This window comes from Atractosteus spatula, chromosome 6 (assembly GCF_055471065.1).
Source record: "Atractosteus spatula isolate fAtrSpa1 chromosome 6, fAtrSpa1.hap1, whole genome shotgun sequence".
NCBI classification, from domain to species: Eukaryota; Metazoa; Chordata; class Actinopteri; order Semionotiformes; family Lepisosteidae; genus Atractosteus; species Atractosteus spatula.
In genome coordinates, this window is record NC_142711.1 from 25,665,739 (window position 1) to 25,685,277 (window position 19,539).

General features: G+C 34.4%; 1 protein-coding gene across 1 annotated transcript in view; it reads right to left on the bottom strand.

Annotated features, from left to right (window-relative positions):
• The window catches only part of scn5lab (sodium channel, voltage gated, type V-like, alpha b), a 170,741-nt gene that overhangs the window by 11,495 nt on the left and 139,707 nt on the right, over nt 1–19,539 (bottom strand). The window contains exons 19-21 of the mRNA XM_088918724.1: nt 12,025–12,179; nt 9,517–9,690; nt 1,379–1,501 (exon numbers count right to left, since the gene is read on the bottom strand). Coding sequence (XP_088774850.1) covers nt 1,379–1,501; nt 9,517–9,690; nt 12,025–12,179 — 452 coding nt within the window. The remainder of the gene's footprint in view (nt 1–1,378; nt 1,502–9,516; nt 9,691–12,024; nt 12,180–19,539) is intronic.

Here is a 19,539-nt window from a genome sequence, read left to right on the forward strand (position 1 = left end):
TTACTGCTTCTTAGTATTCATGCCTGTTACAAAATAATTGTCATGCCAATAACAAAAATGCTGCTTAAGTATTGAAAGATTAAAAAAAATGCAAACAGATTGGAATTAGTCAAACTATTCAGCTGAGTGGACTGAAATTTCAGATGCACAGTTAATCATTCTGCTCTTCCCAGATATGAACTCCACTGCAGTAGAACTGGTACAGTATTGATACTTTGGAGCCTTGGATGTAGAAATTAAATATATACAGTAATACTGTCAGTGAGATTTTTTTCCACATTGGTATGCATTAGTTTTCACCAACCAAAAAGGAAATTAGTGCTGCAAATAATGTTTCTTTATCATACTTGGATAGTGTTCTGTGGATTTAGAAAGTTTAATACTGATAACAAGAATTAGTAATACTTAAGAAATTCAACACCTCAAAATGCAAATGACAACACATGGCAAATTGTACAATCTGCATTGGCAAATTGTACAGTCTTATGAGCTCATTGTAATGTACTACATTAAACAATACATAGTTTCAGCCTGGGTTAGCCTAGATGGATATAACTTAGTTTTAATATTTTTAATGTCCTGATAATAGCTAAGCTGCAGTCATAATAAATTAACCTGCATGCTTATCACATTAGTCATATTCAAAGAAGAGAATTCAATTGGGATGTAAGGTGTGTGAGATATTAAGGAATGGCATACTTAATATTACCATTAGGCACTGTAATACAATGGGAATACAGCAGCAGGAAACTTTAACACTAATATGTTATTTTTTTGTAGAAATTGTAAAAGGGAACTAGTAGTTTACTCTAGGTTGCAATATCTGGAAAGTGTAGCCAAACTGGGTCCAATGCTCTTTAATTCAGTACTTTCTTATGCTTGGCTGTTCTATTTATTATGATGCGTGGGTAAAATCTGTACTTGAGAGAAAAAAATGTTAACCATTGTATCAGTGAGGGACTGAGAGGTCATATTCTGATATGTAAGACCCTGGCCCAAATGCGAATCCAAAGAATTGTAAAGCAGTTAAGAGGAAAAGAAATAATGCATTTTAGAAGTAGGTGGTACGCCAAAACAGCTGGTTCTTTTCTGTCATATATTTTATAAGTATGGTGTGAAACATTATTTTTATTTTTTTGTGATTGCTAGACATTACTAAAAATGCTTTAAACTTTAAAAAGCCTTCTGCCATTTCTCTTCATTTTGTTTTCTGGCAAAGCATGCTGTAGTCATAGTATAGGAAAAGTGCCCAACAAACCTGGGCACCTCTAAGAAATGTTAAATGAAGGCAGCACATGGCATTTCAGATCATTTTTGTTTACTGAAAAAAGCTTGTTTTTGAGAGAGAGAAGAGAAAGAGAGAGGATGAAACTCTTACCCGCATGCCTTCAAATCTGGACAAGGCTCTTAATGGTCTGAGAGCTCTCAGGGTCCTTAGTGATTTGATGGCAGCAAAGTCCGAGTACCCCAGCGTGTTAGCTATAAGGCTTATTAAAGATACCTATATGGAGACATAAATGCAAGAACCCAATCTGTTAGGAGAGCTCCAGAACCTTTGTTACGGGTCCCTAGCACCTGTTGTAGGAAAAAAGTTCTGGCATGATGTCTTGCTGAAAGACAACCATTCGTAGTCATTAATCCATCTGGATGCTGTGTGAAATAGTGAATGGAAGGGCAAAACAAAATAAAACAATACTGTTGTTTTGTCTTGGAAAGAGAAAACAATAGGATGGATCTAATTATCTATAGAAAGAACACAAGGTTTGTTATCCTGTTTCCTTTACACCCTGGTGTTTTTTTTTCCAGCAGGCACCTCTCAACACTTTGAACTCGAACAAAATGAAAGTGAAGGGGAAAAAAGAAATTATGCTGATGCTGTTTCATAAAGAGAGAAACAGGATCTGGATCTCGGAATCTGCCCTTTGATGTCCTCTGGAGGAAAGCACAGGCTAAAAAAAGAAAAAAAAAGCAAGCGACCCATATTTTCAAGATTTTCAACTACAGCACGTGCATTTTCTGGGATCTCTTCATGAAAGTCTTAAGCCAACCTAGAAAAGGAATTAAATCAACTTTTACTACGTACTGTAAAGAGTATATATCTCCAGTAAATCGATGTTGATGGGCCTGTGAAACTTTGAGAATGTTAAAAACAAGTGTAATGCTCACAAGGATCTATCAGATTGTGGTCAAAGATCTCCTTACCCTCATGCCTGCAAATCTGGACAGTGCTCGCAGAGGGCGCAGGGCCCTGAGGGTCCGGAGAACTTTCATGGTGCCAATTTGGTCATAACTGACAACAGTAACCATGAGGCCAAGGACTGATATCTGTGTAAATTAAATCAAATTTCATATTATTCTGAGTCCACCACAGGATATGTAGGTCTTCCTATTGTACTTGCTCGGTGAAGGAAATGTAGTTGTGATAACATTGTCATATCGACCCTTATCTCTTTAAATGCTAAATTAGACTTTCATCTTTGGACATTTTTTAATTCCGATCGCAACCTGAAGCAAAAGATTTATATAACTTAACCCATGATTCATTTATAACTGGCGAAGGAACTGATAGTATCTGAAGATTATGGGACTTGCTCAAAACTAATGAAAGGTAAAAGAAAAATTTCACAATTTGCACCGAATTTTTCAAATTACTGTAATGGCCAAGGCAAAATATCCTCTATCCACACTGTGCTGTAGGTGTTCAGACATTTAGAAATTCTCACATTCAGGACATTACAGAGTTTATGTTGTTTAATGTTAGGTAGAAATAACTGTTCAGAGAAAAATATATATCTCAGCAAAGCATATTCATTACTATTAATTGACAAGACTGGAAACATGTTCCTAAATCTAATAAGTGGTTTGTATTAAAAAAAAGGCACATTCAAAGGACCAAACACAAGATTCCTGGAAAAAAGTGTAAAAAGAACGCTAAAGAGCTATATAGGAAAATATTTAGATGAAAATAAGAGAAATGAAGTAGGAATGGCTTTCAACCACCTTATCCAGCCTACTAACATAAAGAATGGCAGGCACTTTGTTATGAATGACCCTCTGAGTATGATTAGTAAAATAACTAGTAAAAAAAAAGACATTTACTAAAGTGGTTTGACTTACTCCTTTAGCTGTACATTAATGCATATTGATTAGTCTCTACTAGTTCTTAAAATCACCTGATAAAATCTTTACAAATGTTTCACAAAGCCCATGTTTACCATTTATATAGTAGGCATTTACCTAAATAATACTGAATAAATACTGAGTATAAAGTTGCTATAGTTTTTATTGCATGGATAAATTATATTTTGAATATTAAAATAAATATTAATACTACTGTAAAATAAAGAGATTGCAGGGCAATAAATACAGTAGGAAAATGGCACATATCTTCAAGTTTGTTGAAGTGAAAGGTTTGATAGCAAATCCAATCAAAATAATAGATATTTCAGCATCCAAAAGCACATACTGTGCACCATAAAGGTGTTCTGACAAGAAATAAAAAAAAAAATCAAAAGACATTTCTGTTGTCATTCCTTTTAAAAGCCAGAAGGGAAAGATAATGAAAATATGCATCTGCAAAGAAATTTAAAAAACCTATGAAATTATATTAGGGCTATTTTGTGTTCATGAATGGACTGCTCTGTAACTTTACAGTCCAGATCCTGTAACAACAAACATATTGCATAATTTTGTTATTGGTTTTATAATAAATGTAGTGAATATATTGGATATCGTGCTTTACTGGTATTATATTGGAGTCTCCTTGCAAGTTTGCATGTTTGTACTAGAATGACATGTTTAATTGAAAATCAAACAGCCTTTCTAATTCAGGGTAAATATGTTTTCAATCATGCATTTGATATCTAAGGAAAATTTGTAGTATAATTTGTTAACTAAAAACAATGTGTATTTGAGGATAATGTTAGACTAAAGGCAGAATTTGTAAAGAACTATAAAATTTTAGTTTTTTTCTGCAAATCCATTAACATATTGTAGAAAGCAGTCATTAGTGGCACTACATATATACAGTATGTAGTACAAGTTCTTAAGGGCACTGCATGCTATCATATATAATAGAAGAAGCCATTCATGCAAGGTGGATGCTGCACATTGGCTGTGGTGAAGGGGAGTCCCCATTACCTGTAAAGCCCTTTGAGTGGAGTGTCCAGAAAAGCGCTATATAAGTGTAAGCAATTATTATTATTATTATTATTATTATTATTATTATTATTATTATTAAGAAACCTGTATTCCCAGGCATTGAATATAAGTCCAGTGCTTAAACAGTCAAATAGTAGTGACTACCTATTGTGTATATTATACCACTAATTCTTTAATTGTCATTTCTTCTTACATTCAACATATTAGGCATCTCTCTTAATAATATTCTAAAATAGTAATGCTTTAAAAATAAGTAGAGTTATGAGTTGGGTAAACAGAAAATACAAATATTTAAGAAGTGTCTTTCTCGAAATCTCATGTGTGACTTTCACATGTTGGTTTGGAACATGATTCTACAGCAATGCATTGGTTCACATAATAAATGGTTATTTTTCTCTTAGACACCTTTTTTTGTGTAATGATAATCTCAGCCTACGTTAATAGAAACTTCAGCACACACACCGAACTAAGAGTGCTAAGGTTTTCCATTGTTGTATCACTTTTTTATGAATATCATGATTAAAAACATGAAGTCAGTTCTATGAGACCATAAAAATAAAATGAAAAGAATGACTAACACAAACATACACATATATGTCTATATGTATGTTTAACCAAATACATATAGTACATATACCTCTATACATACATAATAGCTATGTATATATACAAATAGAGTGATGTTTTATAAAGAACATTTTTTCCATTAGAATGATCAAAATACATATTTTACCAAAGCAACTATTCTAATTGAAAATCTTGAAGAGCTATTAATATTAAATCTATTACTTAATATAATGTCAGGATTACAATTTAGAATGATATGAAAAACCCATTTAATAATTTTGACTTCCTTGTATATCTGTCATATCCAATCACTTGACCAGTTTCATCTCTACAGTTGTGTTGAGGTGATGTATGATATCAAGAGCACAGCCTGCCAACAGCTGTGCTAATAACAGGTTGTTATTCAGATTTCTTTATAAAAGTTAAGGGGGTTTCTTCCAGTATATCTAGAGAAGACTGTTATAAATAGTACCAGAAATACCTTTAATCCCTCACAATCCCTTGTTAGAAAAAATGTCATCAATACTTTTCAGTATCATGTGAACAAATACAAAGAAAAAAATATATACAATATTAATTTGCAGTTATTGTTTTCAATGTGTAAGACAGTAAAAAACAAACATGACATATAAAATTATATATTCACATTTTGTTATACAATATTAGATCCATAATAATAAAGCTTCTTTGAAAGTTATTTTCTACACTGTCGGTTACTAAATTCCAATAACTCTTAGTCCAGAATCCCTGTGGTTTAACGTTAAGTTGCTGAAATCCATCATTTTAAATGGAACCAGGACTTCCAGTAAGCCAGTTGGTCCCAGTTTTGAGCACGGGGATTCTTCTACTCATATTTTGTATCTCACCTAATTACAGAGTGACCTGGCCAGTTTTGCAGATGCACTATGAATTCTTGCAGTCACCTACTGGCTGCCTTGAAATTGGTCACATCCTTCATTCCAGGTAGAAATTATTACACTGAGATTTTCTTATTCAAATAGACATATAATAGTATAATTTTTAGATTTTGAACAATCTCCTGTTACTTAAATCGAGTTGGCATATGACTAAAAAATATAATCAGCTTTAAAGACTCATCTAAACTTCCTATCTAGTGCTGTGTCTTAGATTTTTTTTTTAGTTTCAACCTGAATGAATGTCTATATCCTAATTCCTCACCTCAGGGACTCTGCTACCTCATTTGCAAAAGTCTAAATGACACATCAGGCTTTCAGGTGAAAGCAATAATTTGTCAACTTCTCAAAAAATCAATTTAGGTGGAGATTAACAGTAGGGAGTATGGTGGCAGATTAAAAATAATGTTGCCTTTAGAAACAAAACAAGGAATGCTTATGGATTCAAATTAAAGTAAAGTTGTCTTTTTTGAAGAAAAGCATACAAATTTGCAGATCTTCTATAGATAATCTAAGGATCAAAGGGCAGTACATTTTGTTTGATATAAAAGCCAAAGTCAAATACAATTTCATCTAAACATTATTTTTAAAATGAAAATATTTCCAACACATTTATTTTCTTAAATACATGCTTTAAAATGGGACATTGGCTTTTTATATCTCTCCATTGGACACTTACAAGTTAGACACACAAAAAGCAGTTGTGATATGGATGTTGTTAACCTTTTATTGATGAAGTGTGCTACTCACCTCTGTAAACTTAACTAGAACTTACCCTATCAAAAGCAGTGTCTGTGGAGATCTGTGCAACAGTCAAAGGCAGGGTGAAATCAAAAGAAGCAAAATGAGGATTTGTGCATGGAAACATTTCCCTGCATCTGTTTTTGGGCTATGTCACTTCATTGAGGTACAAAGAATTGTAAGAAAAGTGCACAGCAACAACAAAATCCCATCCCTTAACATACAGTAAATAATCATATAGCGTTCTTTGCCTGATCCAACACTTTCTCACTAAATTTGTCAAAGCAAAGAAAAATTTAAGATCCAATTAATCTCCTTACAAAAAAGGTATACAAAACTTACAATTGGAAGAAGTAGAATTTTAGAATAATAAAGGTGTAAATATTTACACCTAAAGGAATGTATATGTACTTAGAGCTTTGTAAACATTTACTCTCATTTAAGCTGCAACACTTTCATATATCATTTGAATAATTTCTAGTGAACTTACGTGTTCTAAGTGTGAAAAGGAGAGTTTAATTGGATTGCAAAATAAATCAGGCCTCCATAAATGGTTAAAAACTAAAACTGGTAGGGTGTACACACCATTTCACTTTATCATCACCTACTTGTTTCTACTTAAAGGCTGGGATACAGAAAAGAGTATAGGTCAGGTTCAGATGCTGCCAAAGTTTACATCTGTTTTGCGAGATATTAGACTGGCCTTTTTCCTGTGAGAAATACAAGCCCCAGGACTTTTGCCCTGCAGTCTAACAGTGATATAATACAGATACTGCTGATGCAATGTTGATAAAACCTTAGGAATAGCTCCTGCAGCAGAATTAAACCTACAGTACCAATCTCTTGTTCCTTTGTATTTTGTTATTACAATCACAGTCAATGACAGACTTGATATTTCAGAGAAGTAATAAAACATCAAGCCTGTACTAATTTTACATCACTTGACTTGCTTCCTAACTATGCTTGTGTGAGAAAAGGGACAAAAGTTTATTCTTAATAAGGGCAATCAGGCAAACTTTAAAAGAGAAAATTAATTGATAACTTTGATGGATTTTCATATCTATCATATCATGACATCCATCATAGACTTTTTTACCTTTCAGAGGTACCATACCATTGACAATATTTTTGAAGAAGAAGGTAAAAGTGCAAACAGGTATGTATATACAGTATAGTTCCTTCATTTGACTTCTCAAGTACAACACTGACACATGAAAATTATAGAGAAACATTTTCTTTAGCAGGTATTGCTTACTCTAGTCAAGTTCTTCAAATCAGTCCAATATGACATCTCACAAAATGTATGCTCATGCAAGATGACTTCCACATTTACACTTTCTTTTTAGGGACATAAAAAAGGTGACTTAGTAGCCTTACTGCTGCAAGCAAATTCTTCACATCTAATCAACTGAAACCAATGCTGCATTTGTTTGCAAAATATTAGACAGCGCTTTGATAACATTTCACAAATTCTGGTTAGGAACCAAGACTTTCAGTAAGCCAGGGACACTGGTCCCAGTTTTGAGTATGCGGATTCTTTTATATGATTCTTCAATCAACTATAATTATTCTTTGGATATGAATAATTTATATTTCTGCATCAAAGTCTGGAAAGCTAAAAAATCAGAATTCAAATGAAATCCACACTTTGTTTGAAACAAAACATAGTTTTAAACATAAATTTTACTGCACTCTGTTCAATGGCATTCACGTTTTACTGTAATCAATGATTTCTTACCCACATGTTGTTTACTCTTTAACAGACATTACACTCAGTTGAATTAGGTTGTGTACAGGCATTGTACCTAACATATGCCTGGCTCATTGTTTTTTTAATATGCTTTCACCTCATTTGTATTTCTGCTTACTCTTAACCACATATAAATTATTTCATTTTTGTATATCCTTTATGTAATACTAATTTTGTAAGTTACCCTGGATAAGGGTATCTGCAAAGCAAATAATAATAATAATAATAATAATAATAATAATAATAATAATAATAATATGAACTACCCATTCATTTTAAGAAAGTCTCCCAGCAATTTATGATTAGTTACTATTTTCTGCGTTTACAGTAGGACTTTCTGATGCTTGAGCTAAACATGATATTCCTGAATCTGTACTGCATCATTCTGGAATTCTGTAGCTTTTCAAAATACACTTTGCTTGCTTGCAACATTAACAGCTTTTACTCTGAAATATTGTATAGACCACAAAACTATCCAATATGTGAGCTTATATTCGACCATTTTCCACACATTTTTTCCACACTTTTTATCTGCACTTCCTTTACATCACACTGATAATTCTGTCACAAGTAAAACTAACCATATAATCAAAACTTGTAGGTAATTAAGTCATCATGTGTTCTTTTTGGATTTAAGCACTATAAATATTCTGAATATATCAGCTCTTATTCCAGTTTATTCAAGCTCCTTAACTTTAATGCAATATATGTCTGTTAATTCTTTACAATTCATTAGAAGATGAAAAGTGTGGACACTGACAAGATTGCTGTATTGCTTTTGTTTTACTTCTTTTGCTTGCTTAATTTTGCACTTAAGAAAGTAAAGTTATACAGTAAATTGATACTTAGAGATAATGTAACAGGGTATGCACCAGCCCAATGACAGAATTCATAAGCCGCTTTTGAAAATGTTACACTTTCTTCCTGTTGGCATTTCCTGCTCCCAAAAATGAAGAAAAAGTCAGATGAAAAAATGAAAACCATACAATGTGTGTAAAATTTCAACGTTTTCAAAACCATGACGCAAACAAGACCATTCTTTTTAGCTGTCATTTTCATGGAACTAATCAGCCTTTACTACCTCTTCTGTCATTGGTGGGTGTCAAACTTGAAAGACCTTTAGTAACTTATGTACGCTTTCAACATATTATTCAAACTAAAATAATTTTTTAAATTTTAAGTTCAAAAGTAAAAAGAAATTCAATATTTTCATTTATTTGGTGTTATTTATTGTATATCCTTTCTATACTGGCTAACTAAGCACTCACCTACAGAACCCAAAATACAAACTGCCTTTTGTCTTTCTATTATTTTTATGTCTAAGTAAATAAATAACAAAATTACGTTAAAAGCTTATAAAAACAATATGAAAAAAATACTTACATCTACAATTAGAAAATCGAGCCAGCACCAGTAATTGGTGAAATACTTCTTAAAGCCATATGCAATCCATTTCAGAAGCATTTCAAGAACAAAGACGTAAGTGAACACCTTATCAGCATACTCCAGAATTACTTTAATGACTTTCCTTTTTTCAATGTTGATATCTTCAAATGCCTGTGTAAAAAGAACAAACAGTGCAAAGATTTATTAAAAGTATGTTTCGAAAATGTTTTCAGAATATAACACTTTAAAGTATTAAACTTTAACGTGTTGTTAAAGTTTAATCTGGTGACCATACAGTGTACATACAACAAATGTTCGGTAAATCACAATACATTTTTATTACCAATTATAATGTCTTGCAAACACCAAAGTTACTGCGAGTTGTTGTTTGGGCACTTCAAGCAAAACAGGAGGTATTTCGTTATGCAAAGGGTTGTGGGAGTATGTAGCACATTACCCAGCCATGCTATTAAAACCAATATCTTTTTTGTTTTCCAAGAAATATCTGCATGGGATTTGAGGATCAATTAGGTCCTAGAGGACTGCATGGACATGATTTGTATGAAACATTGTTTATGTTTTTGTGTCATTTCTCTGACATCACTGTGAGCCACGATTACAGGCAGCAGGGATGTAATAAGAGTCAGTTTTCCCACACAGGGATCCAAGCCTGCCCTGGATGGCTAATTCTAGCCCTAACCCCACTGGCACTTGGCTAATTGTGTGTCATGGCCCAGGAAGGTCACAGATGGCTAGTGCTGAGTATTTTTAAAATATACAGAACTGTGTTAAAGAAAAAGAAGACCAAACACTTCTCATTCCAAAAACAGCCAAGTTTTACGTGGGCCCATGTTAGAGAAGTTAAAGAGACCAGCCCTTTAAAAATACATTAACATAACATTGACATCCTTGCCCCCCTAATGTTCATGAATGAAAGTCATTAATAAAGGGGAGACAAAAATATTCTGTTGTTTTTGCCTGTAAAGTTAGCCTTAGAGTTTAAAAACATTAACTCGAGCCCTTAAATTGAAAGAGACTGGTACAGCTGATTTGCCTTTTGTTGTTGATAAAATATGGTTTTTATTTAACAGAAACAATAACATAAAATGAAAGTATTAAACTAAGTATTAATATAAAATCAAAATCTAGTGTTACAATGCCCTCTGTAAAATGTATTTTTCCATTAAAAGATTATACCTAACCTTTCAATATCAGAAAACTGATAATATACTATACAGTATATGGCTCTGAGACACACTGTATTTTGGCAAATCCATAGTTGTATAATGGAAAACTCTGCATGAGGCACTGATAGCAGATGAAGCTCTGTTGTTTGCCCCCTGGGAGGGGGGGGGGTACTAATTAGCATTATAGTCAAGAAACCTGACCAATTTTTCACCTGATTCCTCTCTGGTGCGTGCAAATACAAACACAAAACCTGACAGCTCTAGTTTCTGTTGACCTCTTAACAGTTTAACTTCATATAAAGCATTTCCAACTTGCTTTTCAGTTTCAAGATGTGTAACTCTGATTATTATTTATTATTTATTTAACTAAACCAATACTCCACTCTATACAGAAAAAATTAATGCAGAACCACATGACAATACAGAAACCCAGCACGTAACATTCATGTGTCTTTTTCGAAATGTTGTATCTGCCTGAACTAAGATAAAAAATAAAATTAGCACTCCATCGTGTTTGTGTGCTTTGATTAATTTTACAAACATGCAGTCTAGTATATACAGTACTGTACATAAAGCTCTGACTCTTTCTTTTTCCTTTTACTTTTCAGTTTGAAATTATCCTCTGAGGTTTGCTTTTATCTTGGGAGCTCATGTGCTGACAGTTCCTCATTCTGATTGCCTAGTTATTATTAACTAGTTATTATTTCCAGAAATATGGATTGATATCTTACATTTTCATGGGAAAAATATTACAATCTGGACCTGAAAACAGTGAGACAAAAGATTTCCTCAAACAGGTTGGATTTTTCCTTAAAGACTGACTGGAAACACAGGTATCCCTTGATTCCTTGTGTTTCTTGTATAGTTTCCACTATGTATGTTTTCAGTAGTCTGCCATAAAGTATGGGGAGGGGATTTTTATTTAAAGGTAAATCCAGCAAAGTTAAAGAAAAAGCTGTTTTAAAATCTGTTAGCTGAATCAGAATGGAATGAGCCCCACAAACACACAATAATACCCCTGATTGTCAGTCATGTACTGTAACATTCTCACAAAGGACACACATTTTAATAGCTAGACAATCAATTGTCCTTCTCTTTTTCCAGATAACAATAAACACAATTAATTATACTCTATTACTTTGAAATTATTTGCTTCACTTGCACAGCTTTCCTAGGCTGCTGGAAATGATTAATTGCAATTGAAAAAAGAAAAACGTGCATGCAGGCAGATTCATCTAACTGTGCAGCATGATGCACTGCAAAGTGCCAGATACGAGTTTAAACAGTCAAAATAAACAGAGTCAGGAGGACAACTTACCAGAGCACCACTGCTGAGAAGGATCATGAAGATGATAAAAGTTTCAAACCAGCTGTGTTCTACAATTCGGTAGCAGGTTTTTCGGAGCCTCCACCATATGCTGCCCACTCCCTGTGTGGTGTTAATATCACAGCATGGGAAACGACGCACGCACACTAATACAAAAAAAAAACCAAACAGATTTTAATAATGCTGAGAACCCAGGACAAATAAGGCAATGGCAAAACAGTTCATTTTTCACATTCTCCAGCTCACTAGCTTACTTCATTAAATTACAAAACGTAGTAATTTAACAATTTGATAGCAGTGTAGTAACAGCTTCCAAACTTATTAATGTACCTCTCAAGTCAGCTCAAGAACATGACCTTTTTGTGAAGAAAAGCCATCTTCACAAGAGTTAAATACAGTTCAACGAATACAGTGAAACGAAATACCATTTTACTTAAGCAAAATATGTTTTCTGGATTTAACATACAGTACCATTAATCTGTATAAACTACACATAAATTCTCTACATCAGGGAAATAAAGTACAATTCAAATAATTATTTTAACTGAATTATGTCATGTTAACTACACAGCAAAGCTTATGTCGTCAAATTAAAATTAAATTACAATAATGAATCAGTCAAGGTTTTGAATAACAGACTTATTCCTGGAAAAAGTTACTTTCTGTTCTGCAGTTACTTTTTGCAGGTGTTTTTATTTTTTTTCCGTTGCTGTACTGTAAAAGCAAAGGGTCAGATGTATAATCGGTAATTGTATACCAACTGACACTTGTTTATGGAGCAGGGAGAGAGAGTTTTACACTCTTACACAAAAATCTTAAACATTCTTAACTTCAAATGAATTACCATGTAAATGTGGGCCTTAGTTATATCAGCAATTTATTATACTAATTGAAACTCTAATTGCTTAACATACAAAAAAATCACAGAACAGATACAAATGAATAAATGAAGAAAGTGGTAAAAATAACAATGTTAATAAAAGCTCAATAAACGAATCATAATTTACAACCTCTTTCCAGTGGGATAGTTTAATTAAAATCACATAGTATAGTTTTGATGGTGATTTCCCTATAGTACAGTGTGATCACAGATGATGCAATAAATTACAGTAAACGGGTCGAGAACCTGCAGCTTTATTTTAACATGAACTGCAGAACACTATTCATAAATATCAGACAGCAGTAGTAAGAACAAGCCTCTTGTAAAATGCATTCATATTGATCCATGTTGAGGGTAATATTTTCAATAGAAGATGAATAGTTTTCATACAAAAGAAGGCATACTGACCCCAGGTTTTCTGCAAGAACCATTTCACACAAAACATACAACACTGTACAGTGCTCCTCAGTCCTAATCCAGCTTTAGCCTGTTTAATGATCCATGCCTTTGGGTAATCTCATTGCAGTAGTTGATAAGAGATTGTGGCTGTTATAAAACAGAATCCCCAGTATCAATTACTCTTTAAAAGCTTTCTGTCATACTTTCATAACAATGGAGCATTGCCATGAAATTACATTATTATGTGCAATGCTCATATGACTGTCTCCATTACTGGCATTTGAGCTTCTCTAAATTAACTTATTGCCTGTGAGCCTAATAATGTGATTATGGTAACAGAGTAACTACAACTCAATTTGTAACGATGCTCAAGCACTTTCTTAAGGGCTACAGACATTTTAGCACCCTGGCGCCAACATTTACTAAGCGATTAACAACCATTAAGTGGAAATTAAGGGGATACAAGGGTCACACATTCTGTTGCTTATGATAATTGTGTCATATAGCATTTCTTACTTTACATTACACAGGCCTATATATTGTTCATACTTGACATATACAGTACATACATTTTGACAATATTGCAATTGGCTTTGCAAACGACGAAACTAACCAAAGACATCAGACACTCTTTAAACGGTAACTATAACATCTTTGGAGTCTAATTTGATTTCCAAATATATTAGATGTAGTCAGTGTATATAGGTGAAACTTTCACAAATGGTATTTGCCCATCAGGTATTGATTGCATTCTTTTATCTGGCTTGGGAGTGTTGATTGTTACAGCGTTTTTGTCAGATTTTTAAATCGACCATGATTTTGCTGAATGATGTGGTTACTGAAAATAGCAGTCAAACCATTTTCATCCACACCACATAGATACACAAGTTAATATGAAATATTTTACTGCCATAAGTGTACAAATTTTAACTTTTTTCTGTTTGTAGATGATTACATGTAATTATTCAAGGGTGAACCTACAGTGTTTTGAAGGCTTCAAATGAACGCATTCTTATAGTAATTGGAACAACATTCATTAACTGAAAATAAGGATTCTGTCACAAAGCTTTGAAGAATAAATTCATACTGTAGGGTACCCTCAGGGTTTATGTAGTTTTACAATTTAAAATGTTTTTAAACCTCTTGACTAAACAAACAGTGTTCTCTGGAATATAGTGACTAGATGTATTTAAATGTTTTTTTTCCTTCTCAAGAGCTGTCTGTGACTTAGCAATTAAGAGGCACACCAGAGAAGCACATACTCATTATTTTTATTCACATCCATTTGCACATGGGTTTGCAGCTGTGAACCATCCCAAGTTTCTTTTTGTTTAATTAAAGACTAGATTTCAAGACTTTTAAATAACTTCTTGTTGCAGGAAAAACTATGAAAAACATTCTTGCAAAGTTCTATAAGCAAAAACATATGGACTATAATAATAAACAATAAATTCAATGCCAAGCTCTAATTCTGAAATACACTGCATGAAAGTGTTTAATTTTTGTTTCATCAATGGTAGAAGGGTTTGGTATGATTTGAAGTAAAAGACAGATGCTTTATCATACTGAAACATTGATGCCCTGAAGGGTTATTTAAAACAATAAAAATTCAGCTTTAAACCAAATACTAAAAGGAATAAGTTTATTTCAGAAACTGACCCCAACATTTCAGTTTTTAAGTAGCAGATCTTTGTTGCACACCTTAAGTGATATAAAATTTAAGTTAATAATATATCTCAATTTAAAGCAGCATACTCAATACTCAAGTATACGTAATACTCAATATTTAATACTCAAGTTATTAAGTATTTAATAAGGATAATGCTTCATTTAACTATGATAACTGAATTCAACTTGTTGCAACTTGTTTGGAAAAAAAGGAAAATTTAATAAATTCATCCATCCATTTTTTAACCAATTATCCAATACAAGATTGCAAGTTGGAGCCCATCCTGACAAGGATACAGGAACTAAACTCAGGGCCTGAGCACTATGAGGCAGCAATGCTAACCACTTTGCCACTGTGCCACTCTACTTAACAAATCAGTTTATGCAACTGCTCTCTGACCATTAAAAACATCCTTCCATCTCAATCTGGACGTGAGGGTTGATGACTACTATATGATCACAAAAACAAAGCCCTGTTGGTACCACATGGCTTAGAAACTGCTAAGGAAATAAGCTGCTGCTTTTCATCTCCTGACCTGACATCAAAAGGCAATTGGTCAGGTGACTGAGAACAACAGCTCATTTCTTCAGAGGTTTCTGGGAAATGTGGTCCCAACAGGGCTGTACTCTCACAAAGTTTATACTGTGGTCATAAACAAGAGCAGGCCATTCAGTTATCTAGCTAAGTTGGTTGCAAATAGCCAATTGATCCTAGAATCCCATTCAGCTGTTTCTTGAAAGAAACCAGAGCATCAGCTTCAACAAAAGTACTGGGAAGTTGTTCCAACCCTTTGAGTAAAACAAATGCTTCCCATTTTCATTTGCAAATGCACTTCCCTGTAGTTTTCATTTGGGTCCTCTGGTTCACATTTCACAGAAATGTTGATTCTTCTATGAAGTAAGGTATTAGTCCATAAAATCCATAAATTTCATATAAAACCTATATGCCAGCAGCCATATCACAAAGCAACTCACAACTGGCAACCCACTGAAGCTAAGCAGATGTGAGCCTGGCCAGTACCTGGATGGGAGACCTCCTGGGAAAAACTAAAGTTGCTGCTGGAAGAGGTGTTAGTGGGGCCAATAGGGGGCAATCACCCTGCAGTCTGTGTTGGTCCTAAAGTCCCAGTATAGTGATGGGGATACTATACTGTAAAAAGGTGCTGTCCTTATGATAAGATGTAAAACCGAGGTTCTGACTCTCTATGGTCATTAAAAATCCCAAGATGTTTCTCAAAAAGAGTAGGGGTGTAAGCCTAGCATCCTGGCCAAAATTTCCAATAGCCTATACCAGTCATGGCCTCCTAATAATCCCCATCTATGAATTGGCTTCATTACTCTGTTCTCCTCTCCACTGATAGCTGATGTGTGGTGAGTGTACGTACTGGTGCACTATAGCTGCCTTTGCATCATGCAGGTGGTGCTGCACATTGGTGGTGGTGGTGGGGAGCCCCTATTATCTGTAAAGGGCTTTGAGTAGAGTGTCCAGAAAAGCTCTACATTAGTGTAAGGAATTTTTATTATTATTATTATTATGTTACTAATAACAGCATTTTCAAAATCATGGCTAACAAAAGTTGTCTGTCGTTACTAGTTTTAATTTCACCATTTTGCCATTACTATGTTTTTCTGCATTCAAACAATACTTAAGCATACTTAGTAAGTAGAGGTGAAAGAGGCAGAGAAAGAAAACTTGAATATCATTTAAAAGACAGAACAACAAATGTTTTATAATATGAATATTAACTCTTTTTCAAAATGATATGGATACATTTTTTTCTTTTTATCGTTATGAATAGTATGAATGTGTGGCCTCATTCCCCTCACCCTTGACAGATGTTCTGAATTCCCCCCTCTTGTTTTTCATCTATCAAACAACTCTATCTACATTACCTGAAGAAATTATTCCTTAGAACATCAGCAGGAGATTACAGACTAATTACTATGAGAGAAAATTATCTTGAAGGGACTGATGTGCTCTTTGCTGTAACAACCTTTTCCTGGTTTGAACCTGCATCTGCCTGTGCATGGTACCAGTCCTAATGCACTCACCACAAACACACCTACAGTATGTACAGATTTGCTCTGCAGCTGCATATTTTAAAAAGTGGCAATAATATTCCTTTAATAGAAATCATGCAGATCAAATCTGAATTATTTAATCTGTTATGCTTATAAACACTTCTATTACTTCTATTTACTTCTATTTCTGGTAATAAATACAATAACCTTCAACAACCAATGCAATTACTGTAAGTTAAATGAAATGAGTGCTTAAGACAATGTTTGGCTTTGACTTGCTTGGCTTGAGGGGATTTGCACTTCTGCAAATAGTTCAAGTTAATTTTGTTTGCCATCTGTAACAGTACATTGGGATTCTTAATAATGCTTGTTCTCTCAACAGACAGGTGAAGATAGCATTAAATAGAAGAATATTAAATAGAAGAGCTAAACAAGTAGTCCAAAAGACAGTACCTTCCAGTACACAATACAATGCAACATACAATATATATTTACAATATGCAATAGTAAACAAAAATGTGCAATATGCAGTGCAAAAATTCAACATTCAACAGTCAGCAGTGGTGACTAATAGTTAGCCAGTTTGCATTTACAGTAGCTATTATCTATTCAAGGCATATACCGGTTAGGGGAAAAAACTGTTTCTGAACCTAGTGGTCTTTGTTTTGGTGCTGTGGTACACCTGACAGACTGTAGTGGTGAGAACATTTTGTATCCAGGGTGGTTATAAAAGCAAAGGCTTTATTTTGGCAAGTGTTGACATACTTCTCATCAATTGATGGTCCAGTAAGCCAGATTCTATGCGTTTTTTTGCAAATGTCACACCCTCTGTATGGCCTTCCTGTCTTGTGTGTTTGTGTGATGTCATACCATATGGTGATGCCACCAGTCAGGACACTCTCTATAGTTTATAATGATAAAAGCTCAGGAGTATTCACTTACTCAACACACATTTCCTCAGATGCCTCTGAAAGTGGAGGGACACGTGATTTTTTCAGAACGAGTTCAGTATTTTAGTTCCATGCTAGGTCATTCAAAATCTGCAACCCAGGGAATCTGAAAGAGCTGTTTCCACTGGTGATTCATCAGTGCTGATCAGATTGTGCCTCACTTTGTGTCTCCCGAAGTTCACCATGAGTTTTTTTTCTTGCCGATATTCAGGGCAAGGTTGTTATCATGACACCACTTTCTCAGATCTGAAACCACATTCTCATATACAGACTCATCATTTTTGCTGATCAGTTCATTACTACAACATCAACAGCACATTTGATGATATGGTTGTTACTGTATGTGGTGAAACAGCCATAAGTGAAGAGTGAGTAGAGTCCAGGACTGAGGCAGCCTCCTTGAGGGACTGCAGTGTTCAGAGTCACTATGGATGAGGTTTTGTTTGCCTTAACTACCTGTGGTCTGCCCGTTTGGAAATCCAGTATCCACTTGCAGATAGAGTTACACAGGCCCAGGTCTTTGAGTTTCAAGACCAGCTTTGAAAGAATAATTGTATTGAAGGCTGAGCTGTAATCAAGGACAATGTGCTGGGCCAGGTAGATGGCATCATCCACTGACCTGTTACTGTAGTTTGATATACAAACTGGAGAGGATCTAGGAGACTGGAAAAGTGCAACTGATGTAAGACATTACTGGCTTTTCTAAGCACTTCATGGTCACAGAAATGAGAGCCACTGGACCTAAGCCTTGATTTTCATGGGAAGAGGCACTATGGTGGTTTTCTTGAAGCATGTTGGTACGACAGACAGGAAGAGCGAGAGACTAAAAATATCTGTCAATACAGGAGTTAACTGATCATAAATTTGAGGCTTTGAGGTGAAACACCATGCAGGCCAGCTGCTTTGCAAGTTTTTACCTTCTTAAAGGTCCTGGGTACATCATGTTCATTGAGTTGTAGCAGAAACCCCCCTGATTCACTGACAAACTTGATGGAGGAAGACTCAGTGTTTTGAGCCTTGAAATGGGAATAAAAACTACACAGATTATCTGGTAGTGAGGTGTCAGTGGTGGTGAACTCACTGGCATTCCCTTAGTTGGTGCTCACTTGCTATGCCTGCCACAAGCACCATGAATCGAAACTGTGTTTCTAGGTTGTCTTTGTATTCCTTCTTTGCCTCTCTGATGGTCATCTCCAGGTTATACCTGTATTTTTGTACAGTTCACTATCTCCTAAGTAAAATGCAGCAGTCAAGTTTTCAAGTCTCATGCCAATGTCATTATATATCCAGTGTTTTTCATTTGGGTATAACTGAATCTTTCTGGTAGGACTACAGCTATCCATACAATATTTAATGAAATATGTGAATGACACTGTATCCTTATTAAAGTCTTTGGAAGCATCTTTGAATATACACTGATCTGTAGTTTCAAAATCAGTAACATTTGACTGGTGCTGCACAGTTTCTGCTGTAGACAGCATGCTTTTTAGCTTCTGTTTGCAAACAGGAAGTAGGAGTACGAATGCATGGTCAGACAAAAGTGAAGACATGCAACAGAGTGGTACATCCCCTTAATAGTGGAATAGC